At 40.4% G+C, this 21,311-nt stretch overlaps 4 protein-coding genes across 7 annotated transcripts; 2 read left to right on the top strand and 2 right to left on the bottom strand.

Annotated features, from left to right (window-relative positions):
* Window positions 1–83: 83 nt before the first annotated feature.
* Window positions 84–5,155, top strand: LOC115023828 (RNA-binding protein 4B-like). 4 transcript variants are annotated; one of them, XM_029455105.1, is made up of 6 exons: window positions 84–219; window positions 731–1,159; window positions 1,733–2,367; window positions 3,987–4,056; window positions 4,367–4,480; window positions 4,568–5,155. In XM_029455105.1, exons 2-3 carry the CDS (start codon window positions 751–753, stop codon window positions 2,347–2,349), a joined length of 1,026 nt encoding a protein of 341 aa, XP_029310965.1. In that variant the 5' UTR covers window positions 84–219; window positions 731–750; the 3' UTR covers window positions 2,350–2,367; window positions 3,987–4,056; window positions 4,367–4,480; window positions 4,568–5,155. The 4 variants fall into 4 exon arrangements, with proteins under 4 accessions (XP_029310965.1, XP_029310966.1, XP_029310963.1 ...); XM_029455103.1 differs by having other exon boundaries at window positions 85–219; window positions 2,681–4,056; XM_029455104.1 differs by lacking the exon at window positions 84–219 and adding an exon at window positions 269–466 and having other exon boundaries at window positions 2,681–4,056.
* Window positions 5,156–6,510: 1,355 nt separating this feature from the next.
* tifa (TRAF interacting protein with forkhead associated domain) lies at window positions 6,511–7,895 on the bottom strand. The gene is made up of 2 exons (XM_029455001.1): window positions 7,752–7,895; window positions 6,511–7,396 (listed from the first exon to the last, which is right to left on the bottom strand). The coding sequence occupies exon 2, from the start codon at window positions 7,329–7,331 to the stop codon at window positions 6,738–6,740; it is 594 nt and encodes a 197-aa protein (XP_029310861.1). The 5' UTR covers window positions 7,332–7,396; window positions 7,752–7,895; the 3' UTR covers window positions 6,511–6,737.
* Window positions 7,896–9,244: 1,349 nt separating this feature from the next.
* Window positions 9,245–13,038, top strand: LOC115023919 (RNA-binding protein 4.1-like). The gene is made up of 4 exons (XM_029455282.1): window positions 9,245–9,381; window positions 9,897–10,315; window positions 10,418–11,070; window positions 11,443–13,038. The coding sequence occupies exons 2-3, from the start codon at window positions 9,907–9,909 to the stop codon at window positions 11,047–11,049; spliced, it is 1,041 nt and encodes a 346-aa protein (XP_029311142.1). The 5' UTR covers window positions 9,245–9,381; window positions 9,897–9,906; the 3' UTR covers window positions 11,050–11,070; window positions 11,443–13,038.
* Window positions 13,039–16,625: 3,587 nt separating this feature from the next.
* On the bottom strand, window positions 16,626–18,110 carry LOC115023827 (uncharacterized). The gene is made up of 5 exons (XM_029455102.1): window positions 18,057–18,110; window positions 17,596–17,940; window positions 17,362–17,472; window positions 17,203–17,237; window positions 16,626–17,116 (listed from the first exon to the last, which is right to left on the bottom strand). Exons 1-5 carry the CDS (start codon window positions 18,100–18,102, stop codon window positions 17,051–17,053), a joined length of 603 nt encoding a protein of 200 aa, XP_029310962.1. The 5' UTR covers window positions 18,103–18,110; the 3' UTR covers window positions 16,626–17,050.
* Between the last annotated feature and the right edge of the window lie 3,201 nt (window positions 18,111–21,311).

Genomic DNA, 21,311 nt, shown 5'->3' with positions numbered 1-21,311 from the left:
GCAAACTTTTTACAAAAACAGCCATACTAACCCCTCCGTTTAAAATAAAAGCTTTCTACATTAAACCTGCCTTCATCCCTTTAACCAATCACAGTCCGTAGCTTTTGAGAGACACGTCTATCCACCAATCAGATTCATAATTGTGCATTTATCGCCATCCGGTATCCGGTGAGTCTTTACTCGGGAGTTTCGACTTCGTTGTGGCGCCGTTCACGATCTGTGAGTAGTTTCGTCTTTCTCTTTTTCTCTTTTCGTTTCTTTCATAATTACTGTAGTTTTACACGACTTCAAACTTAACGGCACACATATGTCAATGGTTGAACTGTATTGTATTTGGTTCTATTACATGAGAGTAAATGGCTAACACATGGAAGCTAATGTTAGCTCGCTAATAGAAACCATTCAAATAAAGCGAGCCTGGCCTAGTAGTTCTGACCAGGAAATGCAAACACAGAAACTCCTCGAGGTAAGCTTTTTTTCAGCTGTATTTGAAGTCGTACAGTTTTTAGACCAACAACAAAAGTGAAACGTTAATAAGGACGAACATAAACATGGCACATTTTGACCGTTTTGGTACTTGTTTTGCGCTGCCCTTTGCCAGGAGGCGTCTCGATTACAAGCCGTCTATTTCCTGATAATGACGTTATGGATTCACCATTTGCGCTCTCTGGTTACTTTCTGCTACTACATGCTGGCCTGTGTTGTCTCATTCTGTCTCTACCCCTTTTAGAGAGTTACACTGGAGCAAGAATGGTGAAGATTTTCATTGGGAACCTGTCTCAGCACACTGAGAAGGATGACGTGGAAGCTCTGTTTACCCGATATGGCACAGTGACAGAGTGTGCCAAGTACAAAAACTATGCGTTTGTCCATATGGATGACCGCAAGTCAGCCACCAAAGCCATCCGTGAGCTCCATCTCTGTAAGGTGGATGGCAGACCCATCAACGTGGAGCCCAGTAGAGGGAAGAACCAGGGCCCTGTGAAGCTCCACGTAGCCAATGTAGAAAAGGGCTTTGACGATGAGCTCCGTGAGATGTTTGAAGAGTATGGCACAGTGAAAGAGTGTGCCATTATCAAGAACTTTGCCTTTGTTCACATGGACAATTCTGACGAGGCCATGGATGCCATAAAGGGCCTGGATAACACCGAGTTTCAAGGTAAGTTAATATTATACTCTATGAATAAAATGACTGGAACTTTTTGGGGTGGGCATACTAGTGATGTCACAATATCAGAAATGTACTAGTCGTTACCAATAACAGTGAAATTTTTGCTGTAATATTAAAGTTTCTCGCCAATAACTAAGTTTTACAAGACCACGTTTGAGCATATCATGATAATGTTATAATTTATCTTCGACAAATATAATTTATTTTACTGAATAGGGCCTGCACCAGCTCTCTGCCGATTTCAACACGGATTTGTTGTTCACAAAGTAGCATCAGCAGGGATTGTTTTTTTTTTTTACATTGTGAAACACGAATCCTACTCAACATTAACTGTTGGGTACTGCGCTCCACCTGCTGCTATCGATAGTTAGCGTCCATGGGACGCTGTTAGTCTCGAGCCCTGACAGTACTTCGGGACACTATGGTACTGTAGAAATATGAGTAGCGTACGTTTTCAAAATTTGTGCATAGACTTGGACCCGAAGTATCAGTTCTTGTGACATCCTTAGTCCATACTGTTTGTATTTTAGATTTGAGGGACAATGATTTTCTCTCTCTCAGGAAAGCGCATACATGTTCAGATGTCAAAAAGCAGACCCAGAGGTGCACCTGAGGAGGAGGACTATCCACCTCCCCCAATGAGAGGAGGCTATTATCCTCCTCGCTTCCCAGGGGAGAGGCCCGAGCCTCCCTACAGAGAGCGCATGTACGCTCCTGCTCCTCCGCCCCCGCCCCCTCCCCAGAGACGAGGAGGTTTTCATGACCGTGGCTATGGCGAGCGAGAAGAATATGGGATGGTCGATATGTATGAGAAATACAGAGCCCGTCTTTACAATGTGCCAGGCTACGATGACAGGCGTTCCAGCGCCCCTCCTCCTCCTCCTCCTCCTCCATCCGCACTGGTTAGAGAACGTCTCGCAATGGGGGTCCATGACCTATACGAGCGCCGTCCACTCCCCCTTCCGTCCTACATGGCCAGGGACCGAAGCCCTATCAGACGTGCCCCCCCTCCGCCTCCTCCATCAGCTGGTAACGGATACGCCTACGAGCGGTCCCGGCTCTCCCCGCTGTCCAGTGGTTCAATGTATGCGCCTCCAATGTATGCAGCTCCACGCCACAGGGACTCCTTCTCAGAGAGAGGGCCGCCGCCGCCACCGCCTCGATATGCAGGCTATTAGGCACGAGTGTAATTCAAGGTGAGAACAGAGAGTGGATGGTGACATGATAATGATAATAAGAAGTAGGCATGATTTGAGAAAATCTTAAATAAATGTGTTCCGAAATTTGAGAACTGAATCCGTAAATTGAGGTAGAATCACGCTTTAAACCATCATCATCAGCCAAAGCTCTTAATTCCTGCAGATCTAGTCCAGCCAAGAGATCAATATACAGAAACTAAACATTGCTGATAGAATCCTAAAATATTGGTACTTTATCATCAAAGATCAGTCTTGCGCGAATCCTGAGTAAAACGCGCTCCTTGACATGTGTGGTGTGCTCTCTTTCCAGGTTTAGAATATGACAAGATCGTCGTCGTCGTCTGCTGATGCACGTGGCGCTATACATCCCCCTCGTCTTTGGCGGATTGCGTTGCGTTCGCCTGAGACTTACTGGAAGATATTGTATTGCAGACAGCCTCGTACTTAAAATCATATGATTCCATGTCTACGGTTCACGTATTCTTCTGAGCTGTTTATGCCTTTTCTGTTCCTCTGCTTGTTTTACTGTTCAAATCCTTCAAAATGTTTTGCAGAATAGGATGCTGGCTTTGGGGCTTAGTCTATTGTCAGTGTGACACCGTACTGTTAATGTCCGAAATCCCCTCTCCTCTTCAGTCCTTCTAAATGGATACGGCCGTTGGGAAACTGTGACAACATTTCATAACAAGGGAAGTTATTAAAATGAAAAAATACATAGTCTTTGTAATCAAAATTATTGTACTCGGACTAAAATTGTTGGTTGTAAACAAAATGCTCATCAAAATAAGTTTAAAAAAAACAAACATCCAGTGTAGTACTTTATTTTAATACATGGTGTGGCCGATTGTACGGTAATCCCTAAGATTTGCGACACATGTTAGCATGACGAATCAAAAGTTCCAGTGTGGTTTTGTTCTTTTTACACTTTGTGTTATCTTTTCTTGCGAAAATAGAATCTATAGCACTATTATGTATGATTTTATTTACTTTACAAGTTGCTTTTATTTGAAGCCTTTTTAATAAACAAATCAAACCAAAACTACGTTTTAACTGTCAAATTATTCCTCGTGGGGTAGGCCTTTTTTAGTGTAATGACTCGCCAGGCATACTTGGTAATACCGGGCGTTTAACTCTGAACACACTTCAGTGTCATGCTTCACACCCTTGAGTTTACCTGCTTGACGCATGGTAGGTGATGTTTTGTCAGCCCTGTTCAATTGCTGAAAAGCGCATTACTTCTGTGACAAAACACCAAATTTCGAGCAGCTGTTCCCTCAGATTGACGGTTAAATGTATAAATACTTTCTTGAGATCTTATGCGTTGTTCCTGATGGAGAGGAAGCTGCATCTTCACCGTCCATTGCCTACCTTGTGTGGTGCCAATTAGCTTTCGTAGACGTAGAACAATAATTAACTGAGCGTTGCGCTGGCCCATGTTCCTGTCGTCTTGCGACAATTGCTCTTAAGTGTTGATTTGCATTGTTCATTTATCGGTCATTGAGTTCACTCCACATATTAGTCACACCTTCCATTATTTTCTTTACTCAACATTAATATTTGTATGTACCACAAATTGCATGCAGTCTTGGTATTCTTAGTATTTGTGCTCTTTGTAGGTTGTTAGACTGTAGAAGGTGCCAGCTCATGGTAAGTCCTCCTGAAGATGTGCAGAACCCAGTAGAAAAGGTAGGTATCATTTTAAACTTTTCAAAACACCACTTAGTAATGCAATAAGTTCTCGTGTTTTTGCATCCGTACTGCAGTCTTCCCATACTCTGGGAAAAGTCAGACTTTAAAAATGTATTTCTAAAACCTGGGAGTCTCAACATTTAAAAAAAAAAAAGAAAAGAAATGCTTTTGCAGTTTTGCATCATGCCTAAATCTTTAAGTTAACACAAAGAGAAATGTTTTCCATTGTTAATACATTATCCTAGGTGTGAGGTAATAAGATCATTGATGAGGAGTGGGATCACTGACCTTGTCTCTCTGTCTGCAGGCCTGTCTCTGCTCCGCCAGCTGAAATGCATCGCCGAGCGAGTTCACAGCAGTTTGTAGTCTCTGAACATTACGCGCTGGGACAAGATGAGATCAGGCAACCCTGAAGTTAAAGGTAAAGTAGTACGAGTTCACTATGAAGACGAGAGCCGACGTGTCTATTTTGTGAACTTTTGAGTAAAGTATCTGCTGTTTTTTTCAGGATGAGGATTTTGTCCTCCACGGAGAGTTCGGTCAACATGTTGGTGAGCGCCAGTCCTCTGGAAACCCTGCATTGTTACATCTCTGGAGTTGATGACACACGACGAAGGTTTTAATGGAAGAAAATGAATTTGGATCAATCCTACAGGTCGAACTTTGGATTGAGTATTGTAGAATCAAGACTTCTCAAACTTGACAAACGCCCCTATTTGTCCCACCTACAACCCACCTCCCTCCTCCAGCCTGCCCTCTCTCCCTTATTGATGGAATTGAGATATGGCTAAAACCATATGATGTTACAATTGTGACTGAATGTTTCCTACTTTCCATATGGCCACAAATGTTTATTTGAAACCACTGCGTGGCCTTTATCACAACTTTTGATTTGCTAATATTTTTATATTTATGTCTATGAACCTTTTCATACAAACATACTTTAGGTTACTGTATATAGATAGTTGCATACAAATGTATTTTATATAATTCTATGTGTTATATAATTGTGTTTGATTTTCAATATGGGTGTAGAATTTATTTTAGTATGAAAGTTTAAAGTAAATAAACAAACTTTTCATGAAGTTTGAATTGATGGTTTCGTCTCATTCAAAGAATCCTTGCGATGCCTTTTTTCAAAAGAATGAAGAATAACAAAGTTACACTTTAGCTCAATGTGCAGGTGTGGGATATACGGACAGACAAAGTGGTATCCACAGATTTTACTCAATTCAGCTGTAATGTCAGGCTCAACAAAAACTATCAGAATTTAGTTACATGGCAGTAGAAATATATCACACATTTTTATCACGTTTCTTGAAAAGACACACTTGCAGTTACTGTACAGCAGGCGTGTCAAACTCATTTTAGTTCAGGGGCCACATGCAGCCCAATTTGATCTCAAGTGGGCCGGACCAGTAAAATCTTAACATAACCTAAAAATAACTCCAAACTTTCCTTTGAAGTACATTCTGAAAATGTTCACATTTATTGGAAGGGCACAAAACATTTAGCGGACACATTTGAAAAAACAGTTAATGTCTTATGGCCGGATTGGACCCTCTGGCGGGCCGGTTTTGGCCTGTGGGCCGTATGTTTGACACCCCTACTCTACAGCCAAAAATACCCAGAACTTAATATCTTTAAAAAATATATATATCTATCTATATATAGATATATATCTATATATAGATAGATATATATTTTAGTGGTTGTAACTTGCTCAAACTTAAGCATTTGGAGGGTGGTTAGATACATACTGGGCATCTAACCTGCCATAGATGGATATATAATGTAATTTATGTCCTTGGGAAAAGAAAATGACGAAGAAATCTGTAAACGATTGAAAGTCGTCATGTGTTATTTTCTCTTCCCTTTTTTTCTCCTTTTTTTTTTAACCCACTTAGGTTATTTGAGTTCAAAAGAGGTTTCTGTTAACCACCCTCCCCTCTGGCCAGTCTCTAGTTTCCAGAAATCCTGTTTAGGGTGTCATTACTGATACTAGTCCAACTGCCGCCTCCATGGTAACGATAACGTATCATTCTTTTATGACTTTCTGTGCTCGACATTCCTACTGCTGTTAATAACACTGCTCTTCTGCTTCTATGAGCAGATAAAGATCTCACATTTACTGCTTGCAAAGTTAATATAAAGAATAAGGATTCTCCTATCAGACTTGACTTTGTTCTAAGACCCTAAAACAATAGCACTAGTTTCTGGACCCGACCCAAACAGGACTCCTGACCAGTGTGTCTCTACCTGGGGCCACCTAAAGGAAATAATGCTGTTATTACTACATCTCAAGCAAATCTGGACAAGCCTGTTTCCAATCTCTTGAGTGCTAACCCTGCTCTATGTTCTGGGAAATGTGTATAAATGATTGCCGGAAACCCGAGAGTTTCCCTGACGAAGTTGTCAAATCAATGGCTAATAAAACATTTAACAACAGCATTCACAAAAAGACAATTTAATGTGCTCAAGTAAAAAAATGTAGAAACAAATAACTCGCAGTTCAAATCACAGTTTGTTTTTTTAAATCTATAGACATGGAGTAATAGATAAAGGGTGCAGAATAATACTATAATTTCACATTACAAAGAAGGAACCTATACAAGCATGCTTTAACTCCACTATAACAACTACACAGCAATGTGTAGTCAGTAAGAAAGTAAAAAGTCTCAACATCCGGAACCACATATGACAGTCTCATCAGTCTCAAGGGGGCCAATTATTCTGAGTTCTTGAAAACTGTTCATCACACATGACCCTGTATCCATAACAGGTGTCATACTAGGCACACACATGCCAGTCTCTCTGGACGGAGGCATTGTCAGCACCTCGTACTCCACCTCGAAGCTTCCCTTGGCCTCGCCAGACTCGCGGATGATCAGCATCTCATACTCTCCGAACCGGATCAGGGCCTTATCTGGGAGATCCATCCTTTCCAGGTAGTCCAGCGCTGAGCTGTTCACTGACAGTCGTCCCCTTTTGCTCAAGTTCTGGATGCTGAACAGCATGTCTGGGCTATTGGGTGTGCGGTAGGCTTGGAGGGCCAGCTGTTTGCGGGACACCCGGGTGTCGACTAGGGCGACGGTGCAGGCCTGGGCCTCACGTCCCAGTCTGACAGAGTCCTCAGCTGAGTGTCTGCTCCTGGTCCCCAAAGGAATTAGCCCGTAAAGGCCCTTACAACTCTGCTGAGGGTGGTAAAGCTTGATGTGGAGACAAGTCAGAAGATCCTCCTCTGTCTCAATCATCTGGGACACATTCATCATGAAAACAAGCTCCTGTTGAAACCGGCCGAGGTTGAATTGACCTATTGACCTTCAGTGATAAAAGGCTGTTGGGGCAGATGATAAACCTCTTAGGAATGCAGTCATGGAAATCATTGGCAACTATTTAAAAAATTGATTAATCGAAGAAAAAAACGTTTCAAGCAAATATGGCAGAAGATGTTGCTCAAATATGGAGATTTCCTGCTTTTCTTAATAACTGCATATCTTTAAGTGTTTGACTGACAAAACAAGTAATTTAAAAAACATAACCTTGGACATTAAAAAACTGTGATTTTCACTTTTCTGACATGTTATACACTAATCGATTAATGGATTACTGCATAACACAATCATCAAATTATTCGATAATGAAAATAGCCTTAGTCAAAACAAAAGTAAGAGGTCCGTGCATTAGCCTACCTGAATGTTGAAGATTTTAATTTGAAGAAACAGATAGATGATTTTACTCCGTCCACCGAAAAACTGGATCAAATGTGATGTATGGCCGACTCATAGCACTTAGAGGAAACTAACTGTGCTGGTGCTGAGAGAGAAACAGGAAGATTGAGCTTTGCAAATTGTTGTCTTCAACAAGTTTCGTCACTCCCACAAAACCCAGCGCAATGCTGCTTTCAGGTACAAGTTCGTAAAAATCACTGTTGTTTATTGAGAATGAGGTAAAACTGTGAAAGGAAATATCTTGATTTTATTTGAGCATGGAAGTTCTGTCCAACAGCAGGGGTAAAAACAAGAATTTTAGCAAATTCGTCAGTGTTACAAACAATTTGTCACACACTAACGTACACATGCATGTTCAGTGGACCGATAGATAAATTTACAAATATGTTTGGCCAATAAATAATTGATACCATTTATTCCATACAAAGTCATTACTTACACTTTAGTGCTGAAACTGTTAATCAGTTATCTGATTAACAGAGAATTAATTAACAACAAACATTTTGTTTGTGAGTGCTGGGATGTCAAATAAAAATAACAATCCCATTTTCCCAAATAGTTATCTTCCTCCTTTTGGAGCTGGCAACTAACAACTATTTTGATTATGAATTAATTGTCATTTATTAAATGCCAAGAATTCACTGTTTCACACTTCCTCAATCAGGATTTGCTAATTTCTCTGTTCTAAACTGAAGATATATAAGTTTCAGACTTTAAAAAAACCATTACTCTACTCACAGTTTTTTAATTTTTTTATCTTTTTTTGTTTGTTTTCTAATTAAACGGATTACTGTTCTTTAACATGCGAGCTAAAGATGAGTGCCTGAACGTAGCGTTACATCACTGGAAATTCCCTGATAATGCGACTTCAGAAAAAAACTGAAAGTAAGTCTGCACGACCCATGCTGCTACATTGCCAGCCATAGTGGGAAACTACGTCCTGCTATAAAATTAAAGTGTTGCACACATTAATACAGTACGGCTGAATACGACACGTCGTTACTTGCATTCCTGAAGTGTCCCGTAACGATACGAAAGCAGTAGAAAGTGACGGTTAATAGTTAATAAATATTCTCGGTTTTTACTTTATAATGCATATATAATTAGGAAAACGTATTATATATAATATACAGATAGCACAGGGTAGAACATGTTTTTAGAAATAAAACGTTTACTTAAGGCAATCACCACTATTACGATTACGATTACATAATATAAATCAAAAACATTTAGTATTGTTCAAAACTCCAGAAATGTTGACATAGCATGACATATTTTGTATTAGCTGGTGTGTGACAGCTACTAATAATAGAGCACTCTTTTTTATTCTTTATTAGTTACAGCTTCTGATGTTTCAGTGTACATGAATGAATGTGACAGCTAAACGTTTTGTGACATTATCCATAAAACCACGATGGTTACTTTCCCCCTCCTGGACTGTGGGTGGCGCTGTGGTTGTGATCCGGAAGAAATGACGATACATACAAAGAAGAAGAAAAAAAAAATGCAAGAACTAAACGGAAGTAGTCTGCATTAGAGGAAAACTCTTGTAACGGGTTTGGATTCTTTGTCGAGGCCACCCGGTAAAAAGGTAACCAAAAATGTCTTTATATTTACAATTTACAGCATTTAAAATCCCGGAAATATCTACTAACCTTTGACTGTTCACCAGTTCGCAGCTTTACGTTTGTGGTGATGTGTACAGCAGTGCTTTGTGTTATGGCGTGGCTCGACTGGCAGGCTAGCCATAGCTAACAGCTAGCACTAGTACATTTGCTAAAATAACACCAGTAGGTGTGTAGACCTAATCCACACGGTACGTTATAGAAAACATTAATAGAAACTGTTTAATGTTAAAGTTAATTCGATAAGTCAGTGTACAAATTAGTAAATAAAGAATGGCTGCCTCAGTTATACTGACGTCAGCCATTTTGCAATGAACGGGGCCCATTGGGCCCATGTGACTTGACTGTCGGAGAATTGGATGAAGGCACAATTCATTTTTACAACATAACCGTGAATATACATGGTGTAACATTTAATGAAACGTTTGTTTTCCCTCCCCATCCCTATGTTTTCCTTTTCCTCTCATTTGCTCTGAAACAGATCTTTAACAATGGTGAAGATCTTTGTGGGAAACCTGCCCCGAGAGGCGGACCAGGATGAAATCAAGGCACTGTTTACCCAGTACGGCACAGTCACCGAATGTGCAATCATCAAGAACTACGCCTTCATCCACATGGATGACCGCAAGGCTGCAACAAAAGCTATTAAGAATCTGCACCTCTACAAGCTTCATGGCACACCAATCAATGTGGAGGCCAGCCACGGGAAGAACCAGGGTTCAGTCAAACTGCATGTAGCCAATGTAGAAAAGGGAGCAGACGACGAGCTCCGTGCTCTCTTTGAAGAGTATGGCACAGTCACAGAGTGTGCTGTTGTCAAGAATTTTGCTTTTGTACACATGCCCAACTCTGACGAGGCCATGGATGCCATCAAGGGACTGGACAATACTGAATTTCAAGGTAAGAAAGGCAACATTTTATAAAACGAGGAACGCTGTAGTTTTGTCATGTCTTTTATTAAACCTGAATATTTAAATTGTTTTTTCTCTGTATTGTATTTAGGAAAACGCATCCATGTCCAGATTTCTAAGAGCCGCCCCAGACACGATGAACGGGATGACTACCCTCCTCCTCCCCCAGACAGGGGTGGCTATTGGCCCCCTCGTTACCCAGGAGAGCGGCATGAGCCTCCCCCCCCACCCAGCTACATGAGAGGCCGCCTCAGCCATATACCCCCAGGTTACCCCGCCCCTCCTCTGCCACCCCCTCCCCCTAGACGAGCCGTTTATCCTGACCGTCCTTATGAGGGTGAGAGGGACAGATATGGTGTGGTAGATTACTATGAGAAGTACAGAGCCCGTCCGTATGGCATCGCCTCCTACGAGGACCAACGTGCTGGCGCCCCTCCTCCCCCTCCCCCCCCAGCCGTCGTCCGAGACCGTCTTATGACCTCGTCGCTTGACCCGTATGAGCGTCGTCCCCTCCCACCTCCTCCGTCTTCGTACTATCCCCGAGATCGCAGTCCCCTCAGGAGAGCGCCTAGCGCGCCAATGCCCCCCGCCAGTAACGGCTACTCCTACGAGCGCTCACGACTCTCTCCGGTTTCCCGAGTCCCAGCATACGGAGTTCCACGCGCCAGGGACCCCTACGCAGAACGGCTGCCTCCGCCACCGCCTGCACGCTACGCTTATTAAGCCAAGCCCTGGCATGTAAAGGTGAGAATAGGTCTGAGGTAGACTGGTGTTCATATCTTCTCTAAAATTCGTCCCTGTAAAGGCCGAGGCAGCTTGTGAGTTGTCCTGCACGCTTCAGATCTTGTAGGCGAAACAAGGTTTGAAAAAGCATGCGTACGAGGTGCTATTCAACAAGTTTTAAATTCGTTGGTAATGCACGTCTGTGCACTAACTTCATCAGCTAATACAGTTTTAATTGTGTGGCATAATCCGACAAAGGCGGAGTGTTCAGTCTGGGATCTCTGAAGAGCGGGACTCGAGATGCAGAACTCCACTTAGATCATTAAGATGGAACAACGTGCTTTGTGACAACAGTTGCAGATAGTTCATTTGTGTCATTTGCTCTTTTTTCAGGATCGTCGTCCGACTGCGTCGCCGCTCGCCGCCTCCTGATGCACGTGACACTATCCTCTTCTGTCTGTGGCTGAGCGCGTTACGTTCTCCTGCGGCGCTCACAGGAGGAACTGAATTGCCGACGTCCACGTCTGATTTTGTTTTTATTATTTTGGGACAGTTTTTACTCGTTTTTCTCCTCCCTGATTGTTTTAGTTTCCTATTGTGCTGTAGCATTTTTTTATGCTTGACGTCTTAATTAGGCGGTTTTTTTTATTTGTACTTTTACGTTTGAAAAAAATTAGTGTTCTGATGTTGTGTGTGACCTTAGAAAGCTGAATAATTTCAGCAGCAGTCAAGGCGATACTTGTGACTGTAGATTTAACTGAACTGTATCATGTTTGGTATTAAATCTAATCTGCACGTTGGTTCCATTGTGTTACGCTTTCCCATCGAAAACCAAACCTCCATTTGGCGTTGCTGTGAACATTTAAACTGCTAAGACGTAGGGCTTTGACAAATGTAGAAAGTAACTGTTAATAGGACCGTTACCGCAAAGCGTTCACATGTACCTGTCCATTGTCGAACTTGTTTTTCATAAACGGATTTGTGCAGTAATGTTGTTCACAGATTTGCCCAAAATCATGCCCAGCGCTAAAACACCTCATCAGTGTAACCGCTTGAATTGCTTCGATGACTCTACTAGGATCTTTCGAAAAAATAATCAGCTCCTATAATTAATGATTATCCGTTTATTAATGATAGCACGTATAACAAACTTGTTAAAATCGTCACGCTGATTAAAGAAATCTCTCCTCTGGTCTTGTCTGGAATGGTACAGCATTTATCATTCATCAGCGTACTTTTGGCTTGTCCCCTTCAGTGCCAAAACTTGAAACGTGTTCACATTACAACTTGAGTGAAGAAGGGCGTAACACGCTTCACCAGGTGAGATTTCATAGCTGAGACTAGGTTACCTTGAATCTGGGGGGAGATGACATCAAAGGCTGCAGGAGACCTTCAGAGTCAACAGGTAAGTCGAGGGCTTTAAGGACCACGGAAGTAGAAGGTACTACTGACAGCACATGCTCACATTGAACTTTTCTAGGTAAATATTACTAGTTTAGGCCTATTTACTACAGAGGTTTGTATCAGTGGAAATTAACTTTGATCATTTACTAGTGTTAACAAGTACATTGCCTGTACACACAGCTATGTACGGATAGTTACATATATTTTGACAGGCCTTTTTAAGGCTCCGTCAGCAAGTGAATACAGACTGCGGTCTTCAAAACCAGCAGGGTTTGAAGACCATGGTCGTTTTTTAAATTGGAAATTTAGAGAAGCAGTCAGGCTGGCTTGGTTTCTTTAAGATTGACACGAGTTGAGTTTGACTGAATGGACTTGAAGAACGCAAAGTGAAGTCACACTTGGTCTTGCAGATACATACAGGATTTTAAAATCCTGGTAAAACATGTAGTCAATTAACAATACAATGGAAATGCTATTTTAACAGATTTTACACAACAATTTTGATGAATGACAAAATTACAGTGCTTTGAATTGTATTGCTGTTTTGGAAGCTGACCTGCATGAATAAAATATTTCAAACAATAACATGGAGTCCCTGTTAACTAATTTACTGACTGAATTATACATCTAGGTTTTTCCTTATACACCGCACTAGTCCTTTTTAATATTTGGATGATAAAACATGAGGGTTTAATCCCAGTGATGAACTTGAATGGAGGCTCACCTTATATCTGGAGGCTGGTTGACACAGGATAAGGTTTCATTTAAACCAAAACAGTGGCACATGAGACTATCCAGCTGCCCATAGGCTGTGCTCCTTAAAGTGCTGATGTATTGTGTGGTTCTGTAAAATATGTCAGTTTATTGAAGGTGTTATTATTTGTCAATTACCACTTTCAGTGAACTGCCTACAGGGACAGTTCTCCTAGAGTATCTGGGTTTGATGCCTCAGCCTGGTATTGAAATCACAACCTTCAGGTGTTCAATATGAACGACAAACAACCACTAGGCTGCCATCATCACTACAATCCAGATGACAAGAATACCATCTTTACACTCGCCAACGACGTCATGAGATATGTCATTGCATTTAATGACATATACCCACTTCAGTCTTACATTCCACAGACAGTTCAGAGTCTAAAAAATCCACTTGTTTGATTTTGAGAAACACAGCAGAGGGCTTGTCACAGTATGAAAAGCTCAGGTGTAAATAATTAAATGAATGAAGCCTGAGTTCCAATTAGCTGCTTTGAATTCAGGTTCCTGGTATCGTGCGTGTTGCTCCCTGGAACACCTGAGTACAACAGAGCATCGTTAGTGTTATGAGTAACACCTGTGCTTTTCTGACGAGTCGAGATGTGTGCTGAGAGAAAGGCCTGCAGCGCTCCCATTACACCCATATGTAGAAGAGATACATACAGCTGATCTTGGTCCTGTTAAAGCATCTGGTCCCGAATGTGTAGGTTCAATAAGAAGAAGAAGAAACAGTGTTTAAGCAAACATCAGAGCCGCAAAGAGTGATCTACAACATAACACAACATATATATATATATATATATATATATATATATATATATAAATATAAAGGGTAAACAAAAAAAATAAAATAATCAAATTTATTTGTATAGCCCAATATCACAAATGATACATTTGTCTCAGTGTGCTTTACAGACTGTACAGGTTACGACATCCTCGCATCGCACAAGGAAAAACTTCCTAAAAGAAACCCCATAATTAAAGGGGGAAAAATGGAAGAAACCTCAGGGAGAGCAACTGAGGAGGGATCCCTCTCCCAGGACGGACAGACGTGCAATAGATGTCGTGTGTACAGGATAAACAACATAGTACAAATACAACATTTGACAGAAATTATGTTGTGTTGGAAAAAAAAATAGAAAGTATGGATGAATCCAGGAAAATGTCAATAAGGCTTCCCGATGTCCAGCAGGACCAGGTCAGCAGGCGCTGTCACGATTCATGATGCTGACGTAAACTTTATCAGTGGCAACCTGCCACATGAGAGACAGACACTCCGGGGATGATACCCCGGATGATGAGTTAGTAACATACATTTACATAAATGTATACAGATAGAGAGCGAGAAGAAGAGAGGGAGGGGAGGAGAGAGGAAGAGAAGGAAGAGAGCAGGGAGGTGTGCCCCGGCAGTCTAAGCCTATAGCAGCATAACTAGGGGCTGATCCAGGGCAAACCTGAGCCAGCCCTAACTATAAGCTTTATCAAAAAGGAAAGTCTTTAGCCTGCTCTTAAATGTGGAGAGATGTGTCTGCCTCCCGAACACAAACTGGAAGCTGGTTCCACTGGAGAGGAGCTTGATAGCTGAAGGCTCTGGCTCCCATTGTACTCTTAGAGACTCTAGGAACCACAAGTAACCCTGCAGTCTGGGAGCGCAATGCTCTAGTTGGTTTATAAGGTACTATGAGATCTTTAAGATATGCTGGAGCCTGACCATTAATTGATTTGTAAGTCAGGAGAAGGATTTTGAATTCTATTCTGTACTTTACCGGGAGCCAGTGCAGTGCAGCTAATACAGGAGTAATATGATGATGATAAACTAGTCTTTTCATCCAACAAAAAAAGCATTTGTAAACCTTTTTAAACCCTGACATTAAAATGTCTTTATGTTGCAGAGGACATTTAACATTAGAAATGTACCTTTGTGCTGCACTTACTTTAACAATCATGTGGCACTTCAGAAATCTACACAGGTAGTTTAATCATAGGCCTTTTCCACAGCAGATATTTGTACTCGTCATAGTAGGAGAAGAGAATATTATTCAAGGGTCTCCGTAAACTATGATAATGAGCCAGCATGCACAATACCAGGACCCTGAAACTGAAGCAGCTAAAAGGAATTTATCCATCATCAATTTTTATTATTTACACCTGTGCCTCTTCCTGCTGGGATATGTCATAATGTCCTCCATAAGGTTTAAGTTTTAGTGTAAAGGTTGTAACTCCTGCAGTTCCTTCATAAATCTGTCAGGTGGCAGCATAACCAGCATTTGGCTCCACTTCTCTCTGATGTAGACGTCCTGATGCTACTTGTTGTCCACAATAAAGAGTACTTTCCATCCTGTTCTTCATGAGCACAATGCATTCTGGTAAACATGAAGTTTTGGATACATGGATATATGGTTATAATACAATGAAACCCAAAACTCATCTGTGTCAGAGACCCACAACTTGATTTTCTTGACGCCAAACAGCATATGCACTTACTGCAGTGGGCCTATAGCATATACCGACTGACTGGGAGATGGGGGCTCAAAAGATACTCTAAAGTCACCATGTTTTTATCAATATGGACGCATGAGGTAAAGATAAAGGAGCCTTTCTAATTTCTGGTAGATCTGATCTGATCACTTCTACTTCAATGAAGGATCAAAACACACCAACGTAAACAGGAAAGTTGGTTAATTGATATCATCTGTAAATTTAAGCTCTCCTCTTTTCAATTTCAAATTCAGATTTGTTGTATTGACAGGCGTATTGCAGAAACAGGTTGTGTCATTTTTACAACTCAGAATTTTGAAAACTGCATAGATGCTGAGACTTTGAGATTGTATTTGTTTGCACAATAAAACCAAGCAGCAGAAACACAACAACGAAAGAAAAGAAGCAAGTTGTCCTGGGAAGATTAAAAAACAAAACTTGGGGCTCATGAAACATTATTCAAGGGTCTCCGTAAACCATGATAATGTGACAATGTATGCACAATACCAGGACCCTAAAACTGAAGCAGCTAAAATCCATCATTTTAAAAAATTATTTACACCTGTGCCTCTTCTTACTGTGATATGTCAAAATGTCCTCCATAAGGTTGAAGTTTTAGTGTAAGGGTTGTAACTCCTGCAGTTCCTTCATAAATCTGTCAGGTGGCAGCATAACCAGCATTTGGACCACTTCTCTCTGATGCAGACGTCCTGATGCTACTTGTTGTCCACAATAAAGAGTACTTTCCAGTCATTCTTCTCAAAGTCAAAAGTAATGATCTTATACATGACATGAAGTGCTTGTATCATCAAAAGAAACTTAATAAATCTTAATTTACCTGACTCCATTGTGGATCCTGTTCTTCATGAGCACAATGACAAACAACACCATTTTTAAAATATTTGCTTTTAATGCATTCTGATAATGATACTGACTATGAAATAAAAGTGGAAATATAATACAAGTCAGCACTCATCAAGTACCTTGATGAAGTTTGTTGATTTTGTGAACCGGGCCACTGGTGATGATGGTATAACTATCTATAAGTTAAGTTGTAGAATCAACCCAACTCTATGGGTTGGTTGTATAACTGAACATGCTTGTTCATTGTAACCTCGCGCTGGCTTAGTTCACATTCAACCCCAGTGCTGGTTTGCAGAAACAACCCATGCTGGGTTATATATAACCCAGAGACTGATCCTTTTGTCTGTTTGACAGGTGACAAAAATCACACCATTTGACAATGTGATACTATGCTGATGGTTTAAAGTTCCACCTTGAGCTGCGGTTCCAGGTGCATCCTGTATCTGATGGCTGAAAAAAGAGCATTTGTCTCCACTTCTCTCCGTGGTGCAGGCCGCTAGTTTCTTTCAGTTTTTGGACGAAAGGTAACAGCTGCATAGTTCAACTCATCTGAGCTCTGACTCTGTGAACACAAATATGTTCAGTCACTCTCAGCTGATAAAAATACAACATTGTTAAATGACAACTTGAAGACTTAATAAACTTCACCTCTGTCTTTTGTAGATTCAGTTCCTCAACATGAGCTAAATGACAGAAACAATTAATTTTGTCAAATGACTGACACTTGTTTAAAAATGATTGCCGTTGATACATTTAGTTAAATAGGAAGCTGTGAAAGAAAAGGATGTGAAAATGCAATAAAATTACCTTTCTGAAGCTTTTTGATTTTAACAGCCAGACAAATGATGATCATAATGAGGAAGAGAGTCACACCGCCCAGGATCATACTCAGCAGCTTTGTTATTACATCAAACACATCTACAAGAAACAAATGTTAAATTACATTGTGTACATTTTAACCTCTATTATATATCTTTTTTTGACAAGTACCAAATAGACCACATCAATGAAAAGACAGACCAAACTTTACAACAATCTTACCTTGGACCTCTAAATGTGTCGCATCGACAATAACCGGGTTTCCGCTGACGTAATATCCACAGAAATACAGTCCAGAGTCAGACAAATTCACTTGTTTGATTTTGAGAAAAACTGTAGAGATGTTGGTGCTCGTTTCAAATTTTCCATTTTGAAATCTGTGACAGAATGTAGCGGGCTCATGAGGCTTGAACATGAAGGAGACACAACTGGGCTCGGATCCCTTGGTCACTCTGAACCAGATGATCTGAGAAAGAGAACTGGAAAAGTTGGAGCACAGAAGTGTGACTTCTTTACCAGGCAGAACCTCCGCAGTCTGAAATTTAGAAACTGCGAAGGAGACACAGCCTGAAACAAAAAGAAATATTAATCCTTTTGTTGGCAGAGAAACAGGAATTAGTACCTTTTATATGATTTTCTTAATAATAAACAATGCTGTGGAGTAATTCAATAGCAGCACTTACGGAGGCTGCAGAAAAGTAAAACTGTTATCAAGGTGAAGTTCCTCATTGTGCGTACGATCGTGTCAATGCAATGGTGCTCTATGACCTTGAGCTCTGCCCCCTCCCCCCACCGTAGGAAGTTTACGGTGACAACACAAACTTAAACCTGTGTTGTTTGTACATTTCATATCTTGTGATTTGATTCCAGATACTCTTAAAAGCTTGTGAGTGATCTTTAGGATTTCCATTTTGTCATCTTATCCTGTATGAAAAAAGCAACACTGACATCAAACTAAAGGGCCAAAAGGTCATGATTCTGAACATGTTGTAAATATATTAAAACTGATTAATTGGATGTTGTATTGACATTATGAATCTGAGTAAATAATTAATATATTGTACAGTGGGTTAAAAAAATGATATCTACAATTTCCTCACGATAATGTACCTTTACACATGTACAGCCTGTAGAGTGAATAGTTTCATGAGACACATCTTCTCACACGTTTAGAAGAGATGGATTTAGAAGGAACAGGAAGTTCAGTAAATACCAAGAATCTTTTTAGATGTTAAAAGTTATGATAAAGTACAGATATAGACCGACAGTGGTATGTGTCACCACAGCAACAACACAAGAGAGAGATATTGTGGCTGTTGCTTACATTGTGAAAGTAACACTGTACAACTATAGCCTGCAGCTTCTCTTATGGACACAGACAGCACTGACAACTAGTTTATAAAATATGATGTATTGTTGTAGACTATGCAAATGTACATGAGTTAGTTAAAATGAGCAACCACATTATGAAAATGCATTTTTTTTTCTTATGATAATACAGGTTTAGCATCATTTTTCATCATTCATCAACTTTATTCACAGTTCTGGTGGGTGAGAATTCATTTAGCAAAGTTGTCTCACACACACACACACACACACACACACACACACACACACACACACACACACACACACTTGAAGTCTGTGGGTAGTGATTGCTCGGGAAAATGTCAAATGATATATGATATGCAGTAATAGGACTTGTGCAATGATTGCTGCTCGTCATGGGAGCCTGTATCTAGTATCTATGCTCCTTTGTAGTTCTGTTGAAATATGGAAATCACATCTCGTTTCTCTTTCACAGTTTACAAAACAAAATCAGCGAGCATGAACAGTCAAGGCAAAGCTTGCCCAGGTGATAAAGAGGGAGAGGAAACATTCGCATGGCTGAAGAGTAACCGCACAGGAAGAGAGCTGCAATGGATCAGTGCACCCTCATCCCATCCCGCTCCCACATATAAACCCTCTACCCTGTTTTCACAGGAGCTTTTAGGCTTACAGCTGTCTAAACGCTACTGTAGTGAACTCCCTACCAGGGAGGTGTTTGTATACTGCTCAGACAGTAAAACTGAACAGCAGGAGACGAGACGGACCGGAACTGAACACCCAGCATCACTTCTTCCCATCCTGACCAAGGTTTGGAACTCTCTGGAGATGCACTTCCTTTAAACTTGTCTATTTCATAAGAAAGGGACAAATAAAATGTCCGGCTGCTGCTCATATTTGTAAAATGTGTGTAAATAATAAATTATGAGAGAGAGAGAGAGAGAGAGCACAAACTTTCCTGAAAGTATTTCTGTTGCAGCCTTTAAAGCTCAAGAGCAACATCTTGTGTATGAGAGACCAAACTACAACAACACACACACACACACACACACACACACACACACACACACACACACACACACACACACACACACACACACACACTCACTCACACACATACACATACACATACACACACACACACACACACACACTCACACTCACACACACACACACACACACACACACACACACACACACACACACACACACACAGTATAGTATAGTTAGTGTCCTAACCTTAAGATTCCTGTTCTATAAAACACTTTGCCTAACGCCACATGTACCCATTTACAATCTGCACGTCCAATTGCAAATATTGCTGGCGACAAATTTAGTTCCTTTTTGTCATATTTTCAAAGTTGCATGTCTTCACCCAAAACTCTCATCTGTGTCAAACTTGTCAAACTCAGAATAAAAAAAAGACAACTGCATAGTAGCTGAGATTTTTTGAGATTTTATTTGTTTGCACAATAAAACAAAGCAGCAGAAACAAAAGCAAGTTGTCCCTGGAGATTAAAAACAAACAACCTCGGGGCTCATGCTGCTGTACTATAATGAAAAGAAAAGAAATAGCTGCAAAGGAATCTTGAACATTTTTTTTTACTAGTAACCTTATAAATATAATGAAAAATATGAAATATGCCTAAAAATGACCATCGGTCCTCCACTGATGGAGGAGGAGCACCTGCTGATGAAAGTCGCCGGTGAGTTGGGCGGTAAGATAACTTTCAGATTTATTTGAACATTTTATTTGTTGATTCATCCCCTTAAAATCCTTAAAAACTTTATCAGTGAAGAAATCAGTGTAACTTATTGAGTTTAAAGGTGTACAGATCACATCATGTTATCAGGCCTGTTGGAAAAACACAGATTTGGTGAAAACAGACTCTCATTCGACGATTTCTCCGTGTAAAATGATTATATGTGCGACAAAATTTCTCAGATATCACGGGAAAGGTGTGGAATGTATTAACAATCAGTGTAGTGATTTGAAAACAATGTTATTTTTATCGAAATTATTGAAAAAAGATGGCGACTGGGTCAAATTTCATAAAATCCATCCATCTTTGTGAAAAAGTTTTGTCTCTCCAACATTAAAAGTTGGTTAAGTTTTTCCCAAGTGACCAAGAAGAGTAAATACTGCTTATCATTCCCATTTTTTAGCATAACTTCCCACTTATACATGATAGATCACGGTCAAAGTATTACATTTTAAAATTGATGCATTATATATTTTTCTTATTTTGTCTACTTGACAGAAGACCGTAGCAATTGTTTGCCGCTCTATTTTAGATTTCAGTTCAGAAAAGCTTTGAGTTTGCAGGCCTCGTGGTTTTTGCTACAGTTGTGTTCACACCACACTGTGCTGTGTCTTCCTGTAAAACAATGAAGTGCACCTCACTCACACTCCCACTACTGCAGACCTCCATCTTACCGTCACTTATAGTGACCTGTAGTCGTCAATGTCTTCACTGGCTCCACCATCAAATATCAAACAAACAAAATAAATAGTTATTTATTACAGAACTAGATTTTTTTATTGGCAGTGATGATCCTCCTTTGGTAGCAGTTTAATATGATAAAGCATAATTTCCAGATATTTCCTGAGT

The sequence above is a fragment of the Cottoperca gobio genome, chromosome 18 (genome assembly GCF_900634415.1).
Source record: "Cottoperca gobio chromosome 18, fCotGob3.1, whole genome shotgun sequence".
Taxonomy (NCBI): Eukaryota; Metazoa; Chordata; class Actinopteri; order Perciformes; family Bovichtidae; genus Cottoperca; species Cottoperca gobio.
This window is presented reverse-complemented; position numbering and strand designations above follow the sequence as displayed.